The sequence below is a fragment of the Trichoderma virens genome (genome assembly GCF_000170995.1).
Source record: "Trichoderma virens Gv29-8 chromosome Unknown TRIVIscaffold_70, whole genome shotgun sequence".
NCBI lineage: Eukaryota > Fungi > Ascomycota > Sordariomycetes > Hypocreales > Hypocreaceae > Trichoderma > Trichoderma virens.
This window is the reverse complement of record NW_014013679.1, coordinates 1249-25243: the sequence shown is the minus strand read 5'-3', so window position 1 is coordinate 25243 and position 23995 is coordinate 1249. Positions and strand designations below refer to the sequence as shown.

Genomic DNA, 23995 nt, shown 5'->3' with positions numbered 1-23995 from the left:
GTTTTTGGTCAGCGCTCTGGCCCAATCCCCATTCCTATGTGCTGGAAATGTCTTCTCTGCGTTTTGCAACCATCTTCGCGAGCATTGCATGCGCATCCCTCAAGGTGGGTGTATCACTTTGCACAAAGCTCATTGCCCATGTCCGCAGATTTATTTAACACATCCTTCATCATTCGCAATATACTATTCGGTATTAATAGACTGATCCGTCCAACCAAGCCGTCTAGTTAATTAAGCCACCCATGCTTCCACTCCATCATGGCGCATCAAGTCCCATGGCCAGACTGTCAGCTGCTCACGACAAATGGAAAGCTCCCTGCCCTTCCCTGATTGCAGTGTACAACTGCTTTTTAAGAATATCCATGGTAGTGTAATCTGGAAGCTTCAGATAATTCACGCACGTCATGACGCTCGGAAGGTAAGCATCCGAGGTGTATGGAGGCTCGCTAGGTTTACAAACAACAGTAAACATCGGAGTTAAACTTTTAAACCCTGTCATATACGGTCAGCACATGTTCACTACGTTCAACTGTCGTGGGAATACTTGCCGCCAATGGGAAGCTTTGGGCTGCCCGTGGTAAACTGTAGAAAATCTCGTCGTTGTTTGAGATCTAATTCGCTCATAGTCTGCAGTAAGTTCTTCACACTTCGGCTGTCCATGTTATAACCATGGTCGGCCTTTATTGAATCCATGAGAGCTAGATCAATCAAGTCAGCCAAATATTGACCTCGGCAATATTCCAACATGAGTTGGGGGGGGGGGTACTCACTCTCGAGGCTCCAGTCCTCTTCTACTCGGCCAAACAATGAAACTAATTCGTCTGGCGTAAAGGCTCTCAGTGCCGTATAAGGGAAAACTTGCGAGAAGCCAGTGCGGAAGGCATCAATCTGGCGTTTGACGCCAGACCCCAAGGTCATATCAATCACCCTTTCCAAGTATAGATCAACATTCTCAATGGTGACTCGCTTTAGAGAGCCATGCTCTTGGAGCTCAATATCCGGATAGCCAGGCAGGGTAAAATCAAGACAAAGGTCCTCTAACCGCATATTGTCGATCATGATTCCCTCCGTGTCAGCCACTTTCTGTGCCGGCGTGCGGGCTGGGTCTTCGTCAATTTCTTTCTTGGCCAGCACGAACTTCTTGATTGTGATGAGCGAGCGCGCAAGAACAGGATCAACAATCTTGACTGCTCCTAGAGATGGCTTAACACCAGTCAAAGAGGCATCTCCAATTCTAAAAAAGATTGGATTCAAGTGGATATCAATGATGCGTGAGTCAATCATTGATCGAGCCACAAATTTGCCGAGAGCCTTAAACATGTGAAGAATGCGCTCCCCATTCGGTGTTGTCGTCTCCTCGGGGCTGAGTGGGCGAGGGAATAGCCCTGTCTGACCTGTCACAAATTCGTCTGACCCAGCAGAGTCGACTTCGCGCCAAAGCTTGAGCTTCTTCTTGGAGAACTCCTTCGACACTGTAGAGTAAAATTCAAGCGTTGGGCCTAAGCCAGTGCCAACTTCTTCAAAATACTCCACCTCCAGTATGCTTTGGGATGCGCCGTACAATTCCATCACTTTCAACGCGGATTCAAGAATCTTAAGTCGTGAAATGCGCACCTTTTGCCGCTGGAGGCGACCCAAGAACGGCCTTTCGTTGGAGCGATCTCGCCGGTTATCATCTGTCGAATGCGCATTCTGCCAACGAGCCATTGATCGGGCATACCCAAATGATGTCGACTGGAGAAAGAGATGTCGTGTCTCAAAGGGAAATAAAAAGGGGTAAAGGCGTGCCAAGTCTTCGGACCAGCTTGGCAAGCAGCTGCTTGCAACGATGAGTGGCTCCTCCAGTTGACGATTGAGCTTGGCTGTAAGCTTTGTATTCACAAACTGTGACAACGGCTCAACGCGTAGGCCAACAAGGCTATTCCTATTCTCAACCAAGACATCTTCTATGTTCGCATTGAGGTCGTGAAGGATGTTGAGGAGCTGCAAAATGGAGGCAGTTATCGGATGCTTCGCTAACGAAGCCGCCATTCCCCTATCCATTTCTCCGTCAGCTTCCGGGTTGAAGGTACTCGTCCTAGGCTCTGCAGGGGGCTGCCCGGAGACCCTCCGAAATTTGATGGGATGTGTCAAGGACCAGATGTTCTTATTGCCATGGTCATTCGCAGAAGACGTCGACGTATGAACAGCGCGATAAATAGTTGTCTCGTTCGGAATAACCTTGCCATCTAGAGTGAACTCAATGTGCCAATCTTGAGGAATAGTTTGGAGTATAGAAGAGTAAGAGGCCTGTCGTGATGAAGGGTGGGGTGCTGCATGAGGAGCGCTTCTATACAGTACTCGATCGTAGTCGTGAAGATTTGCTCCAGGTGGTGTCGCGACTCTGGTATTGTCCTCTTTTCGAGTCACAATGGTGTTCTCAGCAGCGACTTCTAGGTTGACGGCGGATGTATCCGCCTCTCCTTTTCCCCCAATGTCTTCGTCGAGCTCGCCGACGATGGCGTCCAGGGCAGTGCTATCACCAGCGTCGTCATCGTCGTCATCATCAGTGAGCTGTTTTTCGTCTGCACACTCCAGGGTGGGCTGCGGCGCCTTGTCTTCATCGGGAGGACGAGTCGGGGGGTTTGATACATCTGCTGGTGATCTGAAGAGTCTGGAAGACCGCCGTAAGGATCCTTTGTCACTAGAGGGTCCGGCAAGTGGTGGTTGATTGGTCATCTCAGCTGATTTGATATTGACATTTCCAGAAAATCTAGAGCCCGAAGATGCAGAAGATGTCGGCGGCAAGGGTGGCTGTTGCGTAGTACCATGCAGATCGGGAGATTGTTCAGTTAGACCAGCGCCTGCTGCAAGATTCTGGGATAAGCCAGAGCTGGCTATGGCCGCAAGAGCCCTAGAAAGTCCATCCCTTCGGGATATCCTTGGCCGCTCTGCTAAGCTAATTCGTGGGCGAAGGTAGTCGTCAAGAGACTTGAATGTGGCGATGGCGTGAATGGAAACCATGATATTTCGGTAGGGTCGTGGAATCGATAATTCATCGTCTGCGACAAGCCTGAGTTTGAGCTGCTTGCCCAGCATTGAGGCCGGGCTGCTGCGATTCCCCTCAAAGCTATTTTGATGAACTGTAATAACTTCAAAATGCTCTGACCTACTGAGCAGATCTTGTAATTTATGAATCAGCACACTAAATGGTGTGGCTTGTGATTCAACAGCACCAGTTCTAGGTCTAGACTTCGCTGCAGGGCTCATGAATACTTCCAAGAAGCTTGCTTGAGCAGAATGTGCCAGTGCTTCGTCAGGATTACTGAAAACTGCGAGAAGTACTCTTACCATGCCGGAAGCCAGAAGCTCTGCGCTGGTAATGCTTTCCAGGATGTCGGTATCAAAGTAAGACGAAAGCTTGGAGAAAAGCATTCGTCCAGTTTCCGGAGATAGTAGTTTTGATGTGCGTGTCAAATAAAAGGCCTCGAGCTCCTCCGCCAGACGAGATAAAGTTTCGAGTATTTGTGTGGCCTGCGTTCGCATGTCATGACTGCGGCCGTCTTTCTCGTGGGTTTCTAAGAATTTTTTGGCGATGATGACGATGCGAGATTTCATCAGTTGGATGTTGGAGACGTACGGAAGGGATGCGGCATCCAAGGACATTGACGAGCCGCGAGAACTAGCCGGCGATGCGTCACTAGCATTGAGCTCGTTATCGACGTCTTCTTCCTCGCCGCCAGAAGAGTGGTGCTCATGAGCAGCAGTGTCGTGTTCATCCTCAGCCTCTTCGTCTTCATTGTCGTTGTCATTGTCGTCAGACTCATGTTCCGATGACGGCGTGCTGCTATCACCAGCATCAGGCAAGCTCAGTCTTCGAGTGGTATTCTTCAATTTGGGAGGATCTTCCTTTGTGTTAGGCTGGCCATCATCCATGGCCAGCTTTTGAATCTCAAATATCACGCCCTCGCGATAAAGCTGATATCGATAAACGCTATCAAGGCGAGTAAGGAGTAACTCGGTCGCTTGGAGGCCCAAAATAACCAACGAAGGATGATCTTCCTGTGACAGAATAGAAGCCAAAAAGGAGGCATAAGGTACTGGCGCCAGCGCCTCTGCGAGCAGACGCTCGTCCAAATTGGAGAGCATCTTTATCTGAGCAGTCAAGACTTTCTGGCGCACACTCAGGTTGATTGTGCTGGAGAAGGCATCTGTTAATGTTGGGAATATGATGAGCACAAAGCGGCGAACTTGGTCCTTGCAGTCCTCCAAAAGCTCAAGGCGGCGGTCGTTGTGATTTGGATTGCATCTGCCGTTCATGGATGACGGCGTAATCGGCTCAATCGCATCATGCAACTCCATGAAATCACCCACGGCAACTCCTGCATTGCGAGGCAAGCCCGGAAGAAGCTCGCATATGACATTGAGAGCTTCGACAATCTGCTCGCGAGGTCGATGAATAAGTGCCTGCATGACAATCACGCTGTCCAGTTTGGATGCTACATCCTCAGTCCCCGTCGGAGGAGAGACGCCCGTCAAAATCTGATAGAGCGTCTCAACCACGTTTAACTTGAAAAGCTCAGAGGAAAGCCTAGGACTAGCCCTCGCGGTGAAGGCTAGCACGCGGAGGAACTGAGTATGGATATTAGGTCCAATAAGATTGGTAGTTCCCGGGACGAGAAGACGTAATATTGCGCGTAGTAGGCCAACACTAATCAATTCTTCGAGCTTCGATGGGTGGTACTTGAAGCTTTCGACGATGCCTGAAACACACAAGGAAGCTTGCTCCACAACTCGCTGGTCGTTACTGTTAAGAACATTCAGGAGGGTTGGCATGACATCTTTAACCACGGGAAACGAGTCGTCAGGAATGTTCCGACAGCAATTGGCCGCGGTAGTCACAGCTGTCCGCTGCGTGCTGGTTGCAAAGAAGTCAAGATAGGATAGGCACGCCGTGAGTCCCCCTTCTCGGACGATGCTGGAAGGATACTCGGTTGAGATCTTCTCAAGGGTACTCAGAGCTTGTTCGGCGAGGTCTATAAATGAAATTTCAAGCAGCTTCTGGCAGAGAACTGGGACGGCATTTCCATACACGACATTCGCAATGCTTGCCGGCAGGGCTTCCATAAGATTCGCAAGGCAGCGACATGCCAAGAGCATGATCTCTGGGCTCTCCTCCTTTGACATGAGGAGAACGAGCTCCTTGACGAAGGCGTCGGGCGAAAAGTGGCCCGACAGATTATCCTCATTGGAGACTAAGAAAATCTCGGACAGCTCCTGCAAGGCAATCACCTGGACTGATGAATCATCACTACGTAGACTTGCAAGGAGTTCTCGAAGTCGACTAGATAAGCCGGTCATCATGCCGGTTAACGCTCGCAGAGTGCTAGAAAGGCCAGAGTCATGGTCTCCTGGGCCGCCGTAAGCGCCGAAGGGATCGTCGTCGTTCTCGTCTTCGTCTTCGTCGTCTTCATCGTCGTCTTCGTCCTCGTTTTCGTTGTCATTGTCATTTTCGTGCTCGTCCTCATCGTCGTCCTCATCGTCGTCTTCATTATCGTCGTGGTACGAAGCATGTTCGATGGAGGTCGTGCCGCCGTCTCTACTCAAGTCGTCGTCTTCTCCATGAACGTCACGTTTGCCAGTCTTGGAGGGCTGTGCATCTTCCCTCTGAGGCGACGACGAAGAGGGCTGGTCCTTGTCATCGCCCATGCCAGTCATGATGGCGTCCTGATCAGAAGCATTCCCTGTGAAGTGCTGTGAATCTCGGCTAGCAGGCATTGAAGTAACGGTGGCTTCCAGGAATCAGTTAGTAAAGAAGGCCAGGTACGAGAGGGATTATAGAGGCAGACCTTGGGATTGGGAAGAAGTTCGCTTGCTTCGAGTTGATCTCCGGCTACCAGTATTGGAACTGGGAGACGTCTCCATGGCGGCGGCTACAGCAGGCACCCTGCTCTCAGAGATTAGCGCCACGTCCACGAGAAATGAGCTTCTGACTAACTCAGCGCCATCCATATCCGCGGCAGCCCTCCCCTTCCGCGGCAAGGTTGAGTGTGACGGGTTATCTACAGTTTCGGGTGGTGGAACAGCAGCTTCGGGGATCTTTTGTCTCTTGGACCGTCGAACCGAAGAGCTAGGTTGGGGTCCGGTCGCAAGATTCTTCTCAGCGCTCGAAACTTTTCGCTTCCGGGACAGCGATGGTGGGGGAGCAGTTGGAGACGAGGACTCTGGCAAGGGTGCGGTAGAGGCTGGTGGTGCAGCAGGAGCTCGAGCCGCCTGGCTCGCTGCTTGGCGGGCGGAAAATCTGGTTATTCTGGGAGACATGAGAAACTTGCCGACAAGACTGCTTGCTCGTGCCCAAGGTGCAGACAAAAGACGGGGGTGAGGGGAGGATGCGGGGGGGGAGAGTTGAAAAGAGTTGAGGAGGATGCTGCTCCAACAGCGATCTCGCAGCTCCGAGACGGTCTTGCGCCGGGACAGAGGTGGAAGCGGCGCTCGTCGTGGGTGTGGAGGGGAGACGGTGCCAGATCCAGCGGCTATCCTGTGTTGCCCTTGTAATGTCTTGTCTTGGGTCAGAGTGAATGGATGAGGCACTGGCTGGACACTGGCTGGACTATGCTATGGCGAGGTGAGATGAGGTGATGAGGTGACGTGACGGGAGGAAAAGCAGGCTCCGGCATGCAGAGGAAGTGCCTCATCCACCATGGCACTACCGATGGCAGTACTTGGCGTGCGGAGGTAGGAGGCAGAGTTTCAGAGGGCCAAAGCTTGGTGGTTGACGATATGGTAGGTCAGGTATCAGGTATGATGATATGATGCGAGTCCAAACCAAAGCAGATCAAGGCAAATGAGTGCTAGAAGGGCAACCAACGCGCAGTCAAGGGAGCGGATTGGGCGCTGGCCTCAACTGTAGCTGAGCTTCATACCTTTGGGCAGTGGTCGCTACAGGCCTCGCGGCAGCAGACACAGCGGTCGAGGCAGCGGTGGGATTGGCCGAGGGCGAGGGCGAGAGCGAGGGCGAGGGCGTGGACGTGGACGTGGGTGAGGCCGCGGGAAGTCGCACTTCGTGGTCGGTTGCCGTTGTTTGTTCTGCCATGCCCAAACTACGCCATCAGGAGGGCAAGCACGAGCTTAGTAGGCAGAGAGAGAGCAGGGCAGAGCAGAAGCAGGGTAGGAGCACGAGATAGGTATAGTAGTAGGTAGGTAGGTAGTAGGTAGATAGTGAGGCGATAAGACAGACAAACAAAGACAAAGGACAAGGCAAACAAAGAGGTATAGAGTATAATAGTAGTACAGCGATCGATTTTAGGTGTCGACTTGAAGCCCAGCAGAGCAGACGCGCGCCGCTTGTTGGCGATGCACCGAGTTGCTCCTCATCGGAGACGGACAGTGACTGCGTGGGAGCTGCCCAGAGGAGCCGCAGAATCAATCAGAAGGTGGTCAAGACTGGCTGCTCACTCAGAGCATTGCAAGGTCCGAGTACGAGGCGAGTTCACTGGAGAGTGATGGAATCGAGCCGCCAGCACTACTAGGAATTACTACTAGGCAAGTTTGCTACTGTATCCGCTTCCGAGTTGGGGAGCCGGCCGATAAGTGGGGCCACATTAGTCATTATGAGAGATATTCACTGTTAGTAAGGCGGCGGTTGAGCGTCACTGCTGGACGGAAGGCTGTGGCTCTATGCTGGTGCTAATCGATACTAAAAAGCTTAAAACAAACTCGCTTGCGGGCTTCAATCACATGTGGACTGGACTGGGACAATGATGATGCTTCACTGCCTTTACCGGGTATGCCCAGCTATTATGAGTAAATATTACCTACCTAGTAGAGCCATTACCTGGGTATCGTAAGGTACTTAGGTACTTATCTCTACATAGGACGGATATGTAGTTTTCCCAAACTCCAACATAGTAGATAAGATCACATCCCACATGGTTGACAGCCCGCCAAAAAGCCACCACTCACTCTACCTTTGGGACAAACCCACTAAACCTCATCAATAATACCGTACATACAACATATGTACAGCTGCATACTCGTACACACACATATATACTCGCACTTACCCTTTGGCGGCTTAGTCAGTAGCACTCAACTCACATGAGCTCACAATCTTGCCTTAGCCCCGTCCCCTTCACATCTATCGGTGTGAATATCCTGTGCTGTGCAGCTTTACCCTGGAGGGGGCAGCGGGGAGACGGTGGGGCTAGCTCAGGTGCCCCTTTTACTGCTCCCCCAAGCTCGCTTTTATATGCATTGATAAAGACTCCTTTGCCGCATCAAATCTTTTCTTCTCGCGACCTGGAGTCCCTAAACTGTTGAGCCCGTCCATCGCCATACCTCTCGAGGCCAGGCCAGGCTCGTTTCATTCCCTCTACGCGACCACGATTACGCTTGTTATGACCCTATAGACTTTCACCGCAGCTTTCGAAAAGACGAAAGACCCTCGTTCCCAAGGTAGGTCTGTGTGTCTGTGTGCCCGCAGTGTCTTTGACCGGACTGTGAGTTAACGCGTTGCCCAGCATTACATAACATAATTCACTCCAACATGAGCGAGGTTGCAAGCGACGCAAGTGCCGCCGCTCCCCCCAAAGCTGAGGCGACTGAGTCGCATGTTGGCGAGAAGACAACTAGCCCTACCCACGCCTCAGCGGGAAGAGCCACGCCCCGTTATGCCAGTGCAACCGCTACTTCGACTGTAGCCCGGACTTCTCTCGGCCCTCGGTCTCCCGCCTTGAACAAGACGCACACTCGTGCGTCCCCCTCGGTACATCGATCTACTGCTTCCACATCCACGCTGGGACATCGAAGCGGTGCCAGCGTTGGTGCGGGCGACGATGCTGTCAAATCTGTATCGCGAAGAGAGAGCGCTGTAGTATCAGGAGCCGGCGCTGAGAAAAAGGCCGGTGCGGCTACCACTACCACGACCGCTCGTCGATCTACCGTGGGTGTTGGTGCTGCAAGCCCCAAGCCAACTGTTGGTCAACGGACGACCAAGCCGAGCGGGAGCTCCGAGTCGATATCCTCGACCAGGGCACCGTTGTCTCGAGGCACTGTTTCATCGACTGCCGCGGCCGATGCGCGAAAGAGACCATCTGCACCGGGCGTAGTGACTGGGGCCTCACGTCCATCCACACGAACCTCGGTTCGCGACGCGCATATCGACAGCCCCAAGCTTGACGAACTAACGTCCAAGCTAGCGGACAAAGACAAGGAAATCGAGTCTCTCAAAACAGAGCTGAATTCCTTCGAAAGCACTGTGGCTGAACTTCGTCAGCAACTCGAAACCAGTGGCCAGCAAGCAGAGGACGGTGGTTCCAACGAGGAGCAGAAAGATACGCCAGATGGCCCGAAAACTGATTACGATGCCATCATACGTGATCTGGAAGCTCAGCTGGTGGAGAAAGCCGACAAGCTTCGTTCTGTGGATGCAGAGCTCAGCGAGGCTGTCCGCGTTAAAGACCAGGGAGGAGAAGCCCTCGATGCTCTGCAGAAGGAGCTTGAGAGTCTGAAGCTTGAAAACCAGGAGAGGATTAAAGCAACGGAGAGCCAGGGAGGAGAAGCTCTCGAAGCACTGCAGAAAGAGCTGGAAAGCTTGAGGCTTGAAAACCAAGAGAAGATCAAGGCAGCGGAGAACCAGGGAGGAGAAGCCCTTGATACACTACAGAAAGAGCTGGAAAGCTTGAAGCATGAAAGCGAGGAAAAGCTGAAGGCTGCGGAGAGCCAGGCAGAAGAAGCCCGCGACGCGCTTCAGAAGGAGCTTGAGAGTGCGAAGCTTGAAAGCGAGGAGAAACTGAAGGCCGCGGAGAGCCAGGCAGAAGAAGCTCGTGACGCGCTTCAGAAAGAGCTTGAGAGTGTGAAGCTTGAAAGCGAGGAGAAGCTGAAGGCAAAGGAGAGCGAATATGAGCAAGCCGTTCGTGACTATGCTGCTCAGGTCGAGAAGCTGCAGGCTTCCGTCTCCGATAAGGCAGAGTCAGATACGGCGGTGGCGGATTTGCGATCTACGTTTGAGGCGACCGTTCAGAATCTCCAGCAGCAAGTCGACGAATTGACTGCTTCGAAAGCTGAGTTGGAAGCGACCATTGAGTCAGTCAAGTCGGAGCGTGATGCACTCAACGGCAAGATTGTTGATCTCGAAAGCGACATCCTGGAATTCAAGACCAGGCTCGCAACATCAGAGACTGCAATCAAGGATGCCGAGGCCAATGCGGACAGTGATAAGCTTAAGATTCAAAGTGAATTGGCCGCCCGGGATGCCGAGCTCGAATCTGCCCGCCGATCCGAAGCTGAGCTGCAAAGCACAGTTGGTGAGTTGAAAGCTTCGTTAACCAGCAAGGACGAAGAGGTTACCAGCTTGAAGGCGATGCACGACGAGCGCTTGAAGCAAATTTCTCAAGACTATGAAAACGAGATTGAAAGTCTTCGTGGCGATGCCTTCTTCAAGCGGAGGTTTGAGGAATTGGAGAAGCTACACAATGAGTTACAGGCCACTGTAGCCCAAGATTCAGAGCAGCACGCAAAGGCCCTGGCAGAGGCTGAGGAGCGCCGACTGGTAGCCGTCAGCATTGTCGAGACCAAGCAATCTGAATATGAGGAGGAGTTGGCCAAGTTAAGAAACCTTCATGCAGAAGAGTTGACGGCTGCCAAAAACAGTGCCGCAGAAGCCAAGGATGCTCATGTCAAGGAGCTCGAGGCCATCAAGGCTCGATGCGATGAGCAGTTGCGCCTTGCATTGGCAGATGGAGAGGCTTCATCCGCCGAATTCTCCAAGTCGCTTCAAATTTCTCACGAAAAGCTGGTGGATGAGCTCAAGAGACAACACGAAGAGGACAAGCAAGAGTTAGTTGCTGCCCACCAATCCAATATGACAGCGGCCACCAGCCAGCACGAGTCAGATTTGGCTTTGCTGCGGAAGGAGCTTGAAGAGGCCAAAGCGCTGCTGGAGAAGACAAAGGCTAGCAATATCGAGGAATTGGAGGCCACCAAGCGGGAGTTGCATGGCACACACGCAGCCGAGATTGAGAAGCTCGCCGCTGCGCACACGGAGGCCTCGTTTTCAAGAAAAGAAGAAGAACTTCAGCTGAAGCAACAGCTGGACGAGCTGCAAGCTGTGTATAAGCAGATGGAGAGCGCCCTGGATGACTCCAAGGCCAAGAGCGCCAGCTTGGAGGAGCAGTTGTCAGCCCAGACTACCACCAACGGAAGCCTCCAGGAGACTCTGCAAAAGTTACAGGAGCAGCTCGTTGCCGTCCAAGCCGAGGCTGATGACGTCGGCCAGCAACTTGCTCAAGAAAAGATGGAGCGTATGATGGCGCTGGCTGAGCTGGATGCAGTCAAGAGGCCCAACGATTCAGCAGCTCTCAACAGCCTGAAGAACGAGCTCACGGCAGCCAAGGAAGAGTTGCGAGCCTGCCAGGCAGAGCTGAAGACGGCCAAGGAGGACATGGAGGTGAAGGAAAAAACAGCTCGGCAAGATTATCACGACTTGAATGATAGCATGACCTCACTGGTGGAGGAGGCCGACAAGAAGGCAAAGGAGTCAGAGGTGCAGGTTGAGCAACTGCAGGCTCAACTGAAAATCAAGAACGCACAGCTAGCTGAGGCCGAGGTACGTTAATGTTATGCGACCCTCTCACTCACTCAATTGGGAACCCTTTCTCACACTGACATCACGACAGGCCCAAGCCGCTCTGTTCAAGTCCAACAACACCGCCGGTCTAGATGACGCAGCCGACGGCGACGAAGATCACTCTTCAACAGCATTAGCTTTGGTGCGAGAGTCCCTTGAAAATCGCAGCCTTTCCCGTAATCCCTCTTTTTCACGCTCGGGTTGATGTGCTTTGATTTGGCTAACCGTTTGAAGTAGCTCAGCAAGGTTAGATTGACGGCGAAGCAAGTCGATACTCTCGATCGAGAGATGAGAGACCGTAACTTACAGTAAGCAGCTGCTAGCTTCTATTGCACCCCGTGGAACCAATGCTGACTATAGCCCTTGTACAATTCAGACTTCTTAATTCAATCACGGACGTGAAGATGTCTTCTTAAAAAAAAGGGCTGGAAATTTACTATACTCTTGTACATCTTAATTAATATTTAGTGGTAATTAACATTGCCTTGTATTGAGCAGTTGCATCAAGACCTGTAAAATAATTTACTGTTTACCATGAGTTGCCATCAGAGATCCTAGACCAGATGTTAGCGATATGTAAAAACCATAACAGGCCATGACATCGACTTACCAATAAACGTAGTCACCAAGCGACTGCGAACTTGGCAAATATCCTCTGGGACAAGCCATATGGTCGCACCAAGCTTGCGGGCAATACTGATACTCAACTTTGCATTCATATATGCGTCCTCTTCTGTTTGGCCGGGAGTCACAAGGTCATAGTCGACATAGCTGCTCTTCATGCCATTCAACACGTCCAAAAGGAAGACACCAGAGCCAATGGCCGGGTCCTTGAAAGACCGGATAGATGAACTGCGACCGCCCTTCTTGGACATGTCGTTGGCCCATCTAACCATTTCGGCATCGGTAATCTCTCTCTTGCCGAGATTCTGTGCCAGTGAGGACAGCGTCAAGGTGATGTCTTTTCGCATGAGTTGCCACACGAGTCCAAGTGTCAATGTTCTTTGACCGTCAGTGATATCTGCTCCTTGGATGCCCACGAGGGAAAAGCCATTTTGCTTGCCCAGCTCAATAGCATAGTTGGTATTCTCAACAGCCTTGAATCTAAGCATTTCGCCTCCATGGGCGGGAGCCTTGTTAACATGGCGCCAGTTAACAGACCCTTTGATGACTTTGTCGTATGCCTGCAGAAGGGCCGATCCGTCTCTTAGGTCATCAAAGAACGAGACTACAGCGGGCTGCACATCCAAACTGTTAAGCCACAGAGTAAAGACTCGAGCCTCGCGCTCTCCCTCTGCATCAAAGTCTTCAACTTGCAGCTTCTCCTCTTCCGTGATGGGGTCAAGGGCGGGGTGAGTGTTGAAGAGATTAGCCACAAAGGCCAGGTTAAGCTTCGGGTTACCAGCAACCAATGATGATGGAGTCAAGAACTTGCGGCATCCAAGCTTATCTGCTTCTTGCAGAACTTCCTCGGCTCTCTGGTGGAGATCTCTGGTTTGCAAAGCAGCGCGCGTGCAGCCGTACTCGGATCCAATCTGAGCGAGAAGAACGGTATAGTTCTCACTGTCCTTTACATCGCTAGAGAAGTTTGTAACTCTAATTGAGGAGAACAAGTTAGTCAATGCATCATAGTAAAATAAACCAAAACATGTACGAACCTTCGAGGCCAATTGGCGGCTTTCAGGTGGTAGTTGAACCAGCGAATCAGGATCTGCTCCGGAGGCAGTCTCAAGAACTGTTCCAGAGTCTCGTCCTCCTCCAGCAGTCGATAGAGCTCAGGGTGCAGCTTGATGTCAATTTTACCCAAGAGACCTCGTCGAATGATTTGCCAAATGAGGCCCAGAATGAGATGCTCGCGAACTTCAATGATATCCCCCGCTCCAATGTTGACAACGGAGCAGCCAATACCTTTGCAGGACTCAATAACGATGTTGTTGTTTTCGCTCATTTGAAAGGCGTTGAGATTTTTCGTCTTTCGTCCAGGCATGTTCAACACTCGCTCATCGATGGTATCAGGAACGCTGTCGTTAATGAGCTTGGCAAGGACAAGGCCGTCTTTGCATTCATCGAACATTTCGAATGTGTCAGTTGGGAACGGGAGCCGACTTCCAATATCCGGATCGCCGGCCAATACCGCATTGATATGGCGTGTGAATTCAGTCCTCTCATCTTCGTTGATTGTGTGTGTCGTGTTTGCATTTGATCCTTGGACTTGGATCTTGCCACTCACACTGCCCTTGGATGCGTGGCCTTGAGCGGGCCCAGGTCCAGGTTGCGCCGGGCTGGGGCCTGTAGACATGCGTTTTTGGGCGACTGACCCGGCGCGCAGCTTCGCAATAAGCTACCAAACGTTAGGGAGAGTGCAAAGCCAGGTGTGCCATGATATGTGAAATAACTAACGCCAACATAGTCCTCCAGCTCCACTCGTCGCGACGAGTCCAGGTCGACTTCTTTCAGAGCTTGTCTAACAACATCATATGGCTGGTTTTCGCTCTGCTGGGTTGCTTTGATGGCAGTTGCCTCGTCGAGGTAGCCTCGGTCTTCGACGTCTAGCCGCTGGAAGGCATCCGAGAGCTGGAAGATCTCGTTCTGCGGAAATTGAGGAAACTTCCTACGCATCTGTCTGTTAGATATACGTGGCCATGCGACGGCGAACGGAGCTTCACACACCTCTGTAGCTTGAGAACGTTCATTCTGGCGATGTTTCTCTCAGGAAGATGAGTGCTGATGTTCGGAATTGAAGGAACCGCGCGTCGCTGAGAGGCAATAGCTAGGTAGCTAAGGAGGGGGTTACGACAGCGACAGGTCGTCGACCCCACACAGCCACAGTCCCACCCCACGCTAAACTGTTAGCTGCCTATTCAGCTGGAGCTAAATAGCTCAGGGACATGATTCTAGGCATCTCTATCTACATAGTATATCTATATAAAATCTTCTTTCAAGTCATATTGTACAAGAATAATAATCATGGTATCGAAATTGTACATTCCCATTAACACACATATATTCTCTCATCTTGCGTAAAAAATATAAATATAAATTAAAAAAAAAAAAAAACTCTTTTATTACTAGGTAGCTATTAGTTACAACTCCAAAATATCGCAAACCATTTCAGGCGCATATTCGAACACCATTATAACTAGCATAAGTTTTAGCCCGGCAATTCCCAAGTATCCCACATCTCACAATGACTCCGTATCACGTGCTTGAATTGGGAAATACCTGGAAACCTAAGCATTGTACAGAATGATGGATGACAAAAGAAGACGTGGGTAGAAAAGAGAGTGATCAGGCCAAGATTCCGGATTCTCAGTCCACTGCCATGATACGCTTCGACGTTGGTGGCCTCTACTACTCAGCAACATCAAGATCGTCATGGGCGGGAAGAGGGCTCTCAGCTGCGTACAGGCATCAGTAATTAGACTCAAAAATTCAGTGCAAGATGCCGCATTACCTTTCCTTTCATCACCGTTAGTTCCATTTTCCTTTCGGTCACGATCGTCGCGCTCGTCTTTTGTATCGCGGTCACGGTCCCTACAAAGGTAAAATTGTCAAATTTTCAATCAACATTGGTTATAAGCTTGACAACCTACCGGTGTTCCGGGCTTCGAGACCGGTCCCGATCCCTTCGGCTATCACGATCATAGTCTCTGTCGCGATCACGACGTTCTTCTTTCCTTGGGGAATAATCACGGGTACTGCGTCTGGGGGATGGTGACCGTCCGCGACGGGGAGATCGGGGTCCACGACGATCACGATCACGCCCAGATTCGAAGCGCCACGAGGCTGAGGGAGGCGTTCTAGCCCACTAGGAGCGCGTTAATATTGCCCAGAAATTGGACATGTATATACATACCTCGATCTTCAACAGATCATCCCGGCCAATGCGTTTGTTGTGCATTTCATGGTAGGCATCATCGGCATCACGTCTGTCTTCATACTCAACAAATGCGAACCTGAGAGTGATCAGCACATCTGAATTCGGTAACAAGACAAAAGCACCTACAGTCGAGAAGAAGTAGATCGTGGCGCGGGAATGTCGCAGCGAACCAAGCGTCCATATCTATCAAACACCATCATTAGCGATGCCATCACATGGCAGAAATGGAAGGCGCAGTCGCCGGGGTAGCCGTTTCTCGGGCAATTTTCTTTGACTGTTTTGCCCTGCGAAAGGAGGTGCAATCTAACTATCCATTCAAACAGAGAACAGCCTCGAGGCGATGGATGAAACGCATTGGCCGACGCGGCAGGAAAAGGGAGAGGCAGGTTCAGGCGTCAGCGGGGGGGAGAGGGTTGCGAGGGCATCGACATCGACGTGGTATCAAATCTGTCGATCGAAAGGAATTCCTCGTTGCGGTAGGAGACGAGGCGCGGGCGAGGGCGAGGACGAGGACGAAAGCGAGGGCGAAAGCGTGAGCGTGAGCGTGGCGTGGTTGACATACCGTTCGAATTCGTAGGCAAGGTCGCGGGCGCGGGTGCCGTGGCTGAAGCCGGTGACGTACAAGGTAGTGCCGCCGCGAGACATGTTGTTTTGCAAAAGAAGAGAGCAATCAGGGTTGAGGCGTAATGAATCAAGTAGATAACAAAAGGTATATGACCCTGGCGTGTGCTCAGTAGCGTTTGGAGATGCTGAGAATAGTTTGAAATGGTAAAAATACCTGACGGAGATTTAAGGTAGGCCAAACCCAAATTAGGAAATTTAGTAATATACATTTCTCCACCCGCGCATAACCAGTACTGGTCTGTACTGGGATGTCTGGAACAGTGTATATAGTATGCAAACCCATTTATATTCATGAACAGAGTTAAAATATATGAAAATTACTTTCAATACTACATCAATTAACTAGTAAGGTATGAGATAAAGGCATATCATTCAACTGAGTAGCTACCAAATATGTTCCTCCTATAAACTCAAATTTCCGACTTATACAACACTCTAATTCATATACTGTAGTACTCCTACCAAAACATTTATACACATATATACATTGCCAAAAATATCTATCTATCTACAATATTTACTACTTCTATCATTATAATCATCCATCTCTATCGACCTGTAAGAACAAACTTTCCAGTTTCAATCCTGAATTTCCATCCATCCCGCGTAAGTGCTGCAGCCACAGCCTTCCGAAGTGGTGAAACACCCCCAGCACTATGGTGGCCCAAACCAGTTATAATGGTGAGGGTTTGCTCCGGTAAATGGCCTTCTCGTGATTCATATCGTGATTCATATCGTGATTCATATCGTGATTCACGTCGTCTTTGCCACCAATCTACTGCCCGTTGGCGAGCAATGCGAACTCCATCGAGAACAGACACACCGTGCAAGTCCACCGTCGTATCAGTACTCTGTTGATCGACATGTATGTCAGCTACAGTTGACGTAGCGTCCTGGGCACGTCTTGCGTGCTCGCGAGCCTGTTGCGCATAATAACCTGCTGCCTGTCGATAGAGTGGCTTTGATGCTCCGCGCCGGTAGAGACTTGCTGCGGACGCCATCGCGTCTTGTTTCTGCCTGTGTAAAGCGTTTGATGTCTGCAGCGCCCGGGCTAAATCAGCATCGGTCTTTCCCACTGGGGTAGACCTATGGGGAATTCTTTTCCCTTCCGCCAGAGTATCAACAGCCGCTCCCGTCATCCCTTCGATGTCCTCGTGAGGTAGCGGCGTCAGCCTATACCGCAACTCAATTTTCTGATTCATCGATCGTTTGCTGAAATACGTGTTCGTCAACGACGCGAGCTCCATAGAGTATGTGGACATTGGTCCTGCTATCCGAATAATAACTTGCAAATAGCTTTCCGGAACATTGCGATACTTTTGTTTGAGATCGCTCACTGCCTTCTTCTCTTCATTTGTCAGTAGTTCGTCGTTTTCTTGCAGTAGGTGCTGATCTAATATTCCAATTACAGTGGCACTTCTGGAATTCCCGCTTTCAGCATACATTATGGAGACTTCCTCTGTGGACATGTTTAGTCGCTCTGCTATGTAGGTAATAGCTGCTGGAGCTGTGTTGCATTAGTACCATAAAAGTCATGTAGGATGCAATGGCTGACTCACTTTTCAATCCACTTGACTTGCTCGCGCCGATCTCGTATCGTTTGTCATATCCTGCATCACCAGCTTTGCCAACATATTGGACCCTGGAGTCGTCGGCCCCGAGTAGCCCATCCGATGAGGCAGTTTGATGGCTTATAGACTGGAGGTATTGTAAATTGAGTAGACTATCCAAGGCAGCGGCAACGACACCATTTGCGTTAGTCAAGACATGTCTGATATCAAGACCGTCTATTCCAGGGAATAGACTCTGGAGTTGTACAGCGTCTCTTTCGAGAATTTCAGATTTGGACAACTCTGCGTCTGATATCACGACATTGGCAGAGCCCAAGGATAATGGAGTATCAATTTCTTCATAGTTCGACTTTACGCCATCAATTAAGTCGTTCCCCTGGTTGGAATTTGAGCTAAGAGCCGAATCATCGATCAGATTTTGGTTTTCATATTCTGTAAATCGATATACGCCGCTTGGGTCGAAGCTGCTGGCTTCTTCAATAGCCGCATTCTGTGCAAGACTATGCAAAGTGGAACAGGCTTCATCATAGCCAGTCTTTGTGCTTAGATCATAGTCACTCGCAATAGCAACAATTAAAGAATCATCCAGCTGGGAGTGGAATGAATCCTAGCGACAAGATATTAGCATTGGGGACTATCTGAATCGTTGCGATATAGTTGAGTGGGGGGAGTATAGCTATAACAACGGGTCCAAGGCAAAGGTTGGAAACAATTGCAGCGAGTAGAATATGGAGAAACATACTAGTAATCGTTGGAGTTGTGAAGGGAGAGTATCATTACTCATTTGAGAAGTATTGATTAATGGAGAGCATATTGGAATGAGCATTACAGAGCTAGGTTAAACACTGGGTAGATAAATACCTATATAAGCCAAGCGCTACGGCTTAGCTAATAAACAAATACTTTAAAAAATATACTATAGACATTAGTTTATTTTATTCCAAAATTACATTAAATAAAGGCATATATTATTGTTATCTATGAATTTTAGATGATATGTATTACATCAAAATGCAAAAGGTTTAAGTTATATTAGTTTTAGTTATTTATTACACCATATTACCACCCACAGTGGTTTATCATTTATAATATGTAGTGGTATAATGCATACTACTGGTGAAGCATTTAGCTTATAGAAATGTTATATAGTCTTTGGTGTACACATCACATAAATTAGATTTGGCTTCTACTGGTTTAATTTTTTACTACTTTTTTGAATTTCGCACCGCAAAACTAATTATCCCTTTTTATGTAACATTATCATGTGCTATTCATACCCAACTTTAATAAATTTTTGCCTGTCAATAATTTTATGCCTGGTATGTTGAGGCGGAAACGTTGCCACCACGGCCAGTCCAGTTGACGTGGATGTCCTTGCCCTGGGGGTACTTGTCGGAAGCAAACTCGGGCTTGATGTGGAATGTGTGAGCGCCAAAGTAGTCACGCTGAGCTTGTAGCAGGTTGGCGGGGAGGTCCTTGGTGCGGTAGCCGTCGAACCAAGACAGAGCGGTGCCGAAGGCGGGGGTGGGGATGCCGAGCTCAGCAGCCTGAGCAACGACGGCTCTCCAGCCGGGCTGGGCCTTGTGGATGGCCTCGTTGAAGAAAGTGTCGAAGAGCAGGTTCTTCAGCTCGGGCTCCTTGCGGTAAGCAGAGGTGATGTCCTTGAGGAAGACGGATCGGATAATGCAGCCACCTCGCCACATGAGAGCAATGGAGGGCTTGTTAAGCTTCCAGTTGAACTCGCGGGCAGCCTGTTCAAATTGTGCGTTAGCTTGAGTCCATATTTGGGTATATCTGTATCTTCTTACCTCCTGCATGAGCATGAAGCCCTGGGCGTATGAGATGATCTTGGAGGCATACAGAGCCTGCTCGAGGTCCTCAAGGAACTGCTCCTTGTCACCCTCGAACTTGCCGCTGCCACGGGAAACGTAACGAAGCTTGGTGGAAGCCTCGGAACGCTCGTCCTTGATGCCGGACAGGCATCGGGCCAGGACAGCCTCGGCAATCAGGGTAACGGGCATACCGAGGTCGAGGGCATTGATGGCAGTCCACTTTCCGGTTCCCTTCTGGCCAGCCTTGTCCAGAATCTTGTCAACCAGAGCGGTGCCATCGTCGTCGTTGAAGTAGAGGATGTCACGGGTGATCTCAATCAGGAAGGAGTCGAGAACGCCCTTGTTCCACTTGGCAAAGACGTCACCAATCTCCTTGCTGGAGAGGCCAAGACCACGCTTCATGATGTCATAAGCCTATGAGACAAGCGTCCGTTAGCTGCATGTACGAGGGGTCAGAATGGAATTGAGTATGGATGGGCCTACCTCGCAGATGAGCTGCATGTCACCGTACTCGATACCGTTGTGGACCATCTTGACATAGTGACCAGCACCTTCGTCGCCGACCCACTCACAGCAGGCCTCGCCGTCGCTCTTGGCGGCAATGGCCTGGAAGATGTCCTTGATGTGAGGCCAGGCCTCCTCGTTACCACCGGGCATCAGAGAGGGGCCGAATCGGGCACCCTCCTCACCACCGGAAACACCAGATCCGACGAATCGGATGTTCTTGGCGCTCAGCTCCTTAGTGCGGCGGTTGGAGTCGGGGAAGTGAGAGTTACCACCATCAATGATGATGTCGCCAGCGTCGAGGTAGGGCAGGAGTCTGTCAATCCACTCGTCAACGGCCTTACCAGCCTGGACGAGGAGCATGATGCGGCGGGGCGACTTGAGGCTGTCGATGAACTCCTTGTCGCTGTGGGCACCGACAATGGACTTGCCCTTGGCCTCGTTGGCCAGGAAGGCATCGACCTTGGAAACGGTTCGGTTGTAAGCGCAGATTGTGAAGCCGTTGTCAGCCATGTTGAGAATCAAGTTCTGTCCCCTGCAGAGCGACCATGTCAGCGATTACGGCGGCCAATTAAGACCTGAGGGGGGGTTGCAACTTACATGACAGCAAGGCCGATGAGGCCAAGATCCGCGCTTGGAACATTGTCAGCATTTCCTGAAGCTTGACCGGCAGTGGAGGAGGAATCAGGTTGCGAGGCGCCGCCAAGCTTGATGTTTGCAAGGCGAGCGCTACCTCAAGACCATGAGCAGGGTGCAGAGAAAGTAGGAAAAGGGAATGACCATGGAGAAGCTCGGGAGACGGAGACGGAGACGGAGACGGAGGCGGGGAGGCGGGACGCGAAACATCAGTAAAGCAAGCATCAAGCAGCTGCCGGCAGCTACCGGCAGCAACTATCAACAATCACCCCTGCCCCCAGCACTCGGCCGCAGCTGAGGCAGAGCTCGACTCTATTATTACAAACGGCCACGATCCCGCAGCCTCAGTGCGGGAATTGAGGTCATCCAGAGGTAATGAGCTGGGCCTTTCAGGGCGGGGTGGTGGGGTAATGAATGACAAAGGTGAGGAGGGGTTGGAGTAGGAGAAAAAAGAAGCTGGATTGACTCGGAGACTTACACAGGGCCAGACATTGCGAGGGATGTGTAGCAGCAAAGGGGTATTGTTTGGATTGGAAAAGCACCAGATGTCGGTTACGACAGCAGAATTGCGAGTTTGGAGGATGGAGAGAATGGAGGAGAGACGAAAGACGAAGGAGAGATAGGGAGGGACGGAGGTAAGTAAATATAGTGGGATGGTGGGATGCATCTTAGTGGGAAACACGGGGCCGGAACGGGGATGCGCGCCCAGCAACGCCCAAGAAGCAGGAGGTTTTGGTTTGGGTTTTGGCTGAGAACTCGGCGTGTGATTGTGATTGGCCCGGGGCGACGCATCGTCATCGCTGTTCTTTTACCTCATACAAACTTCTAACCAGTCCAGAACGCTAGCCACGTTTTATCTCCATGCTCATGGCTTGAATGCTACCAGGTTAGTGACATGCTCCAGGCATGAGAAATAAATGCTGCTGCTCGTACTATGTAATACTCCGTACTAGGTGATTTCATTACTGCCGTTGCCTCGTCTCGTCTCGTCTGGTATCGCCTCGTCTGGTATCGCCCAGTCCATGCAAGTCCCGTTACAAGTCCGGCAGAGGGCCAAAACCCCCCGAGAGTGAGTTCTCTCTACCCCCCCCCCCCCCCCCCTCTCTCTCTCCTCCTCCAGGACTCGCCCGGGCCGCTGTGGGCAATTCCGCATTTCCGGCCACCTCGTGCAAGGCCGTGGTTCTTCTACCGTCTTCTTTATTAGCTCCGAGACAGGCACCTATATCTGGATCGGGACAATCCATATGAGAATGAGCGCAATATCGTATTTGCCTGCCCCACCTCACGGCAGCTATCATATATTGCCTCTCCGTCCGGCTGCTTCGGGCTGAGCGCCATTGAGCCCGGAGGCTTTGGATACAAAGTGTTGTGCCTAAGCTATTACATACCGGCTTTGTAAAAGGAGCTACCAAGCTGTTTGCCTAGCTTAAGTTTGCGTCCGCCCAATGATCTAGCCTGCATGCTTACAGTGCGCCGCCTCTCAGCCTTTTTCTCCTCTTCCGGCATCTCCTCTCAGAGGCACGGTAATCTCCATTTTAAAATGGGGATAACCAAAGAGGCTCCTGTCGCCCCTGTAGGAACTTTCAAGTCTAAGGGGATGTGCAAGCCTCAGCCAAATCCCAGCAGCCAATTCGGGCCACGGGGACGGTAGCCATCCATGTTAGTCGAGCTTGTTGAAACGTCGCCTTGCAAAGCAGTTATCATCTCAAATAGATGTCATCTGATACTCCAAAACACTCGCCGGTCAAACAATAGGGGTATTATACCGTGCATGAAGGCGGCCACAAAAAAAAAGAAAAGAAAAGAAAAGAAAAGAAAAGTAACCTTACATTCGCACTCCAGCGGAAATCATCCTCAACTGCTTGGAAATTCAAGTCAGCTTAGTTCTCCCGTCCCACCTTCAACAATGAGGTAATTGGCAATCCTCCGTCCAGTGCCTATTGTGGCTACGGGCCGAAACAGTCGACAGCCTAAGCCACCGGCATGACTGGTAAGGGGGGGAAAGAGGAGAAAAGTGCCCGGTGATGTGGGATTATGATGTTCATGATTTGCGAGTGCATGTATGTAATGGTGCTGTACAAGTACTTGTAGCCACCCTGCCCTGAGAGAGGATATATCAAGTACTACATACATAGACAGGTAGGTATTAGCCGATTGCCTTTGAAGAGTTCATATACCATGTACACCTCTCTCACGATGAGCAATACCGGATTTCCATCAACCAACCCGCTACCCGTTGGAATAGCCTACACTCAACAAAGAACAACAGCAGCCGGGCGAATTCCCATCCTCTTGTGCTTAGTGCCCACCAACACCAAATTAGTGCCCAATACATGAACGTGATTTTGCCTTACTCGCCTTGCCAAATAATATGTTCGGAACAAGTTGCTGCATGCCTAAGCAAGCGGGCATCAGGGAAAAAAAAATAGGGACTACAGAGTAAACATGTGCTTATTGTCCAGCAATACGTGCACGATTTCAAACAGCGCCAAAGAAGGTATCGTATGTGTATTATCCAGGATTGTGTGCTGATAATGTGCCCCGTTCTTTTTTTGTGATATTCGCCTGCCAAGCCTCTACGGGTAGCCTCCGCCGTGACAATGTTCCACTTTTCAGGCTGTCCAATCAAATGCCACACTGAAGTGCCTGACGATAAGCGAGTAAGGTGCGCAATTCAAAAGGCTTGCTTACCAATCAATGGAACAGAGCGAAGACTAGCACTAATATACAAATAGGGAAAAGATAAAATTAATCATATTACATTCTATATAAATATATATACTGTATATTAAACTAATTATTATATAACTTAATATTAAATTTAATTTTATATTTTAATTATAAAAATAAAATTTAAAATTAATTTTAAAAATAAAATATAAAAAATAAAATAAAATATTATATAAATAATTAAAATAATTATAATTAATATATATATTTATATTATTTATAATAATTTATATTTATTATAAAAAGATTTAAATAAATATAAAATAAAATAAAAATAATAAAAGTATATAATATTTTTAATATAAATATAAAGTATTTTTAATATAAATTAAAACTTTTAAATATATATAATTTTGTTTCTTTTAAATATAAAAAATAAACTATTTAAAAAAATTAATATTAAAAAAAGTTTATTTTATTTTTATTTAATTATTTTATTAGTTTTTTTTAATAATTTTCTTAATTACTTTATTTAGTTTAAAGTTTTTAATATTTTTTTAATTAATTTAGTTTATATTTAATTTTATTTAACTTTAATTATTTTTTTAAAAGCTTTTAATTATAAATTTAATTATTTATTTAGTTATTTTATAATTATAATTAACTTATCGTT

At 49.4% G+C, this 23995-nt stretch overlaps 6 protein-coding genes across 6 annotated transcripts; 1 reads left to right on the top strand and 5 right to left on the bottom strand.

Annotated features, from left to right (window-relative positions):
* Positions 1-156: 156 nt before the first annotated feature.
* Positions 157-6300, bottom strand: TRIVIDRAFT_78510 (uncharacterized protein; the record flags this gene model as incomplete). Its single annotated transcript, XM_014100202.1, has 4 exons — positions 157-492; positions 531-698; positions 771-5597; positions 5829-6300. 4 exons carry the CDS (start codon positions 6298-6300, stop codon positions 296-298), a joined length of 5664 nt encoding a protein of 1887 aa, XP_013955677.1.
* A 2224-nt stretch (positions 6301-8524) lies between these two features.
* TRIVIDRAFT_230826 (uncharacterized protein) lies at positions 8525-12857 on the top strand (the record flags this gene model as incomplete). Its single annotated transcript, XM_014100201.1, has 5 exons — positions 8525-11584; positions 11655-11747; positions 11843-11913; positions 11982-12159; positions 12216-12857. The coding sequence occupies 4 exons, from the start codon at positions 8525-8527 to the stop codon at positions 12019-12021; spliced, it is 3264 nt and encodes a 1087-aa protein (XP_013955676.1).
* TRIVIDRAFT_83692 (uncharacterized protein) lies at positions 12041-14336 on the bottom strand (the record flags this gene model as incomplete). Its single annotated transcript, XM_014100200.1, has 5 exons — positions 12041-12159; positions 12216-13201; positions 13264-13946; positions 14006-14216; positions 14276-14336. 5 exons carry the CDS (start codon positions 14296-14298, stop codon positions 12128-12130), a joined length of 1935 nt encoding a protein of 644 aa, XP_013955675.1.
* A 422-nt stretch (positions 14337-14758) lies between these two features.
* TRIVIDRAFT_81507 (uncharacterized protein) lies at positions 14759-16130 on the bottom strand (the record flags this gene model as incomplete). The annotated part of the gene is made up of 6 exons (XM_014100199.1): positions 14759-15003; positions 15060-15139; positions 15199-15413; positions 15462-15561; positions 15612-15668; positions 16048-16130. The coding sequence occupies 6 exons, from the start codon at positions 16128-16130 to the stop codon at positions 14957-14959; spliced, it is 582 nt and encodes a 193-aa protein (XP_013955674.1).
* A 456-nt stretch (positions 16131-16586) lies between these two features.
* On the bottom strand, positions 16587-18479 carry TRIVIDRAFT_91154 (uncharacterized protein; the record flags this gene model as incomplete). The annotated part of the gene is made up of 3 exons (XM_014100198.1): positions 16587-17616; positions 17669-18287; positions 18423-18479. The coding sequence occupies 3 exons, from the start codon at positions 18462-18464 to the stop codon at positions 16658-16660; spliced, it is 1620 nt and encodes a 539-aa protein (XP_013955673.1).
* Positions 18480-18884: 405 nt separating this feature from the next.
* TRIVIDRAFT_186586 (uncharacterized protein) lies at positions 18885-21225 on the bottom strand (the record flags this gene model as incomplete). Its single annotated transcript, XM_014100197.1, has 5 exons — positions 18885-19431; positions 19489-19926; positions 19996-20551; positions 20617-20649; positions 21131-21225. The coding sequence occupies 5 exons, from the start codon at positions 21142-21144 to the stop codon at positions 18991-18993; spliced, it is 1482 nt and encodes a 493-aa protein (XP_013955672.1).
* Positions 21226-23995: the final 2770 nt, after the last annotated feature.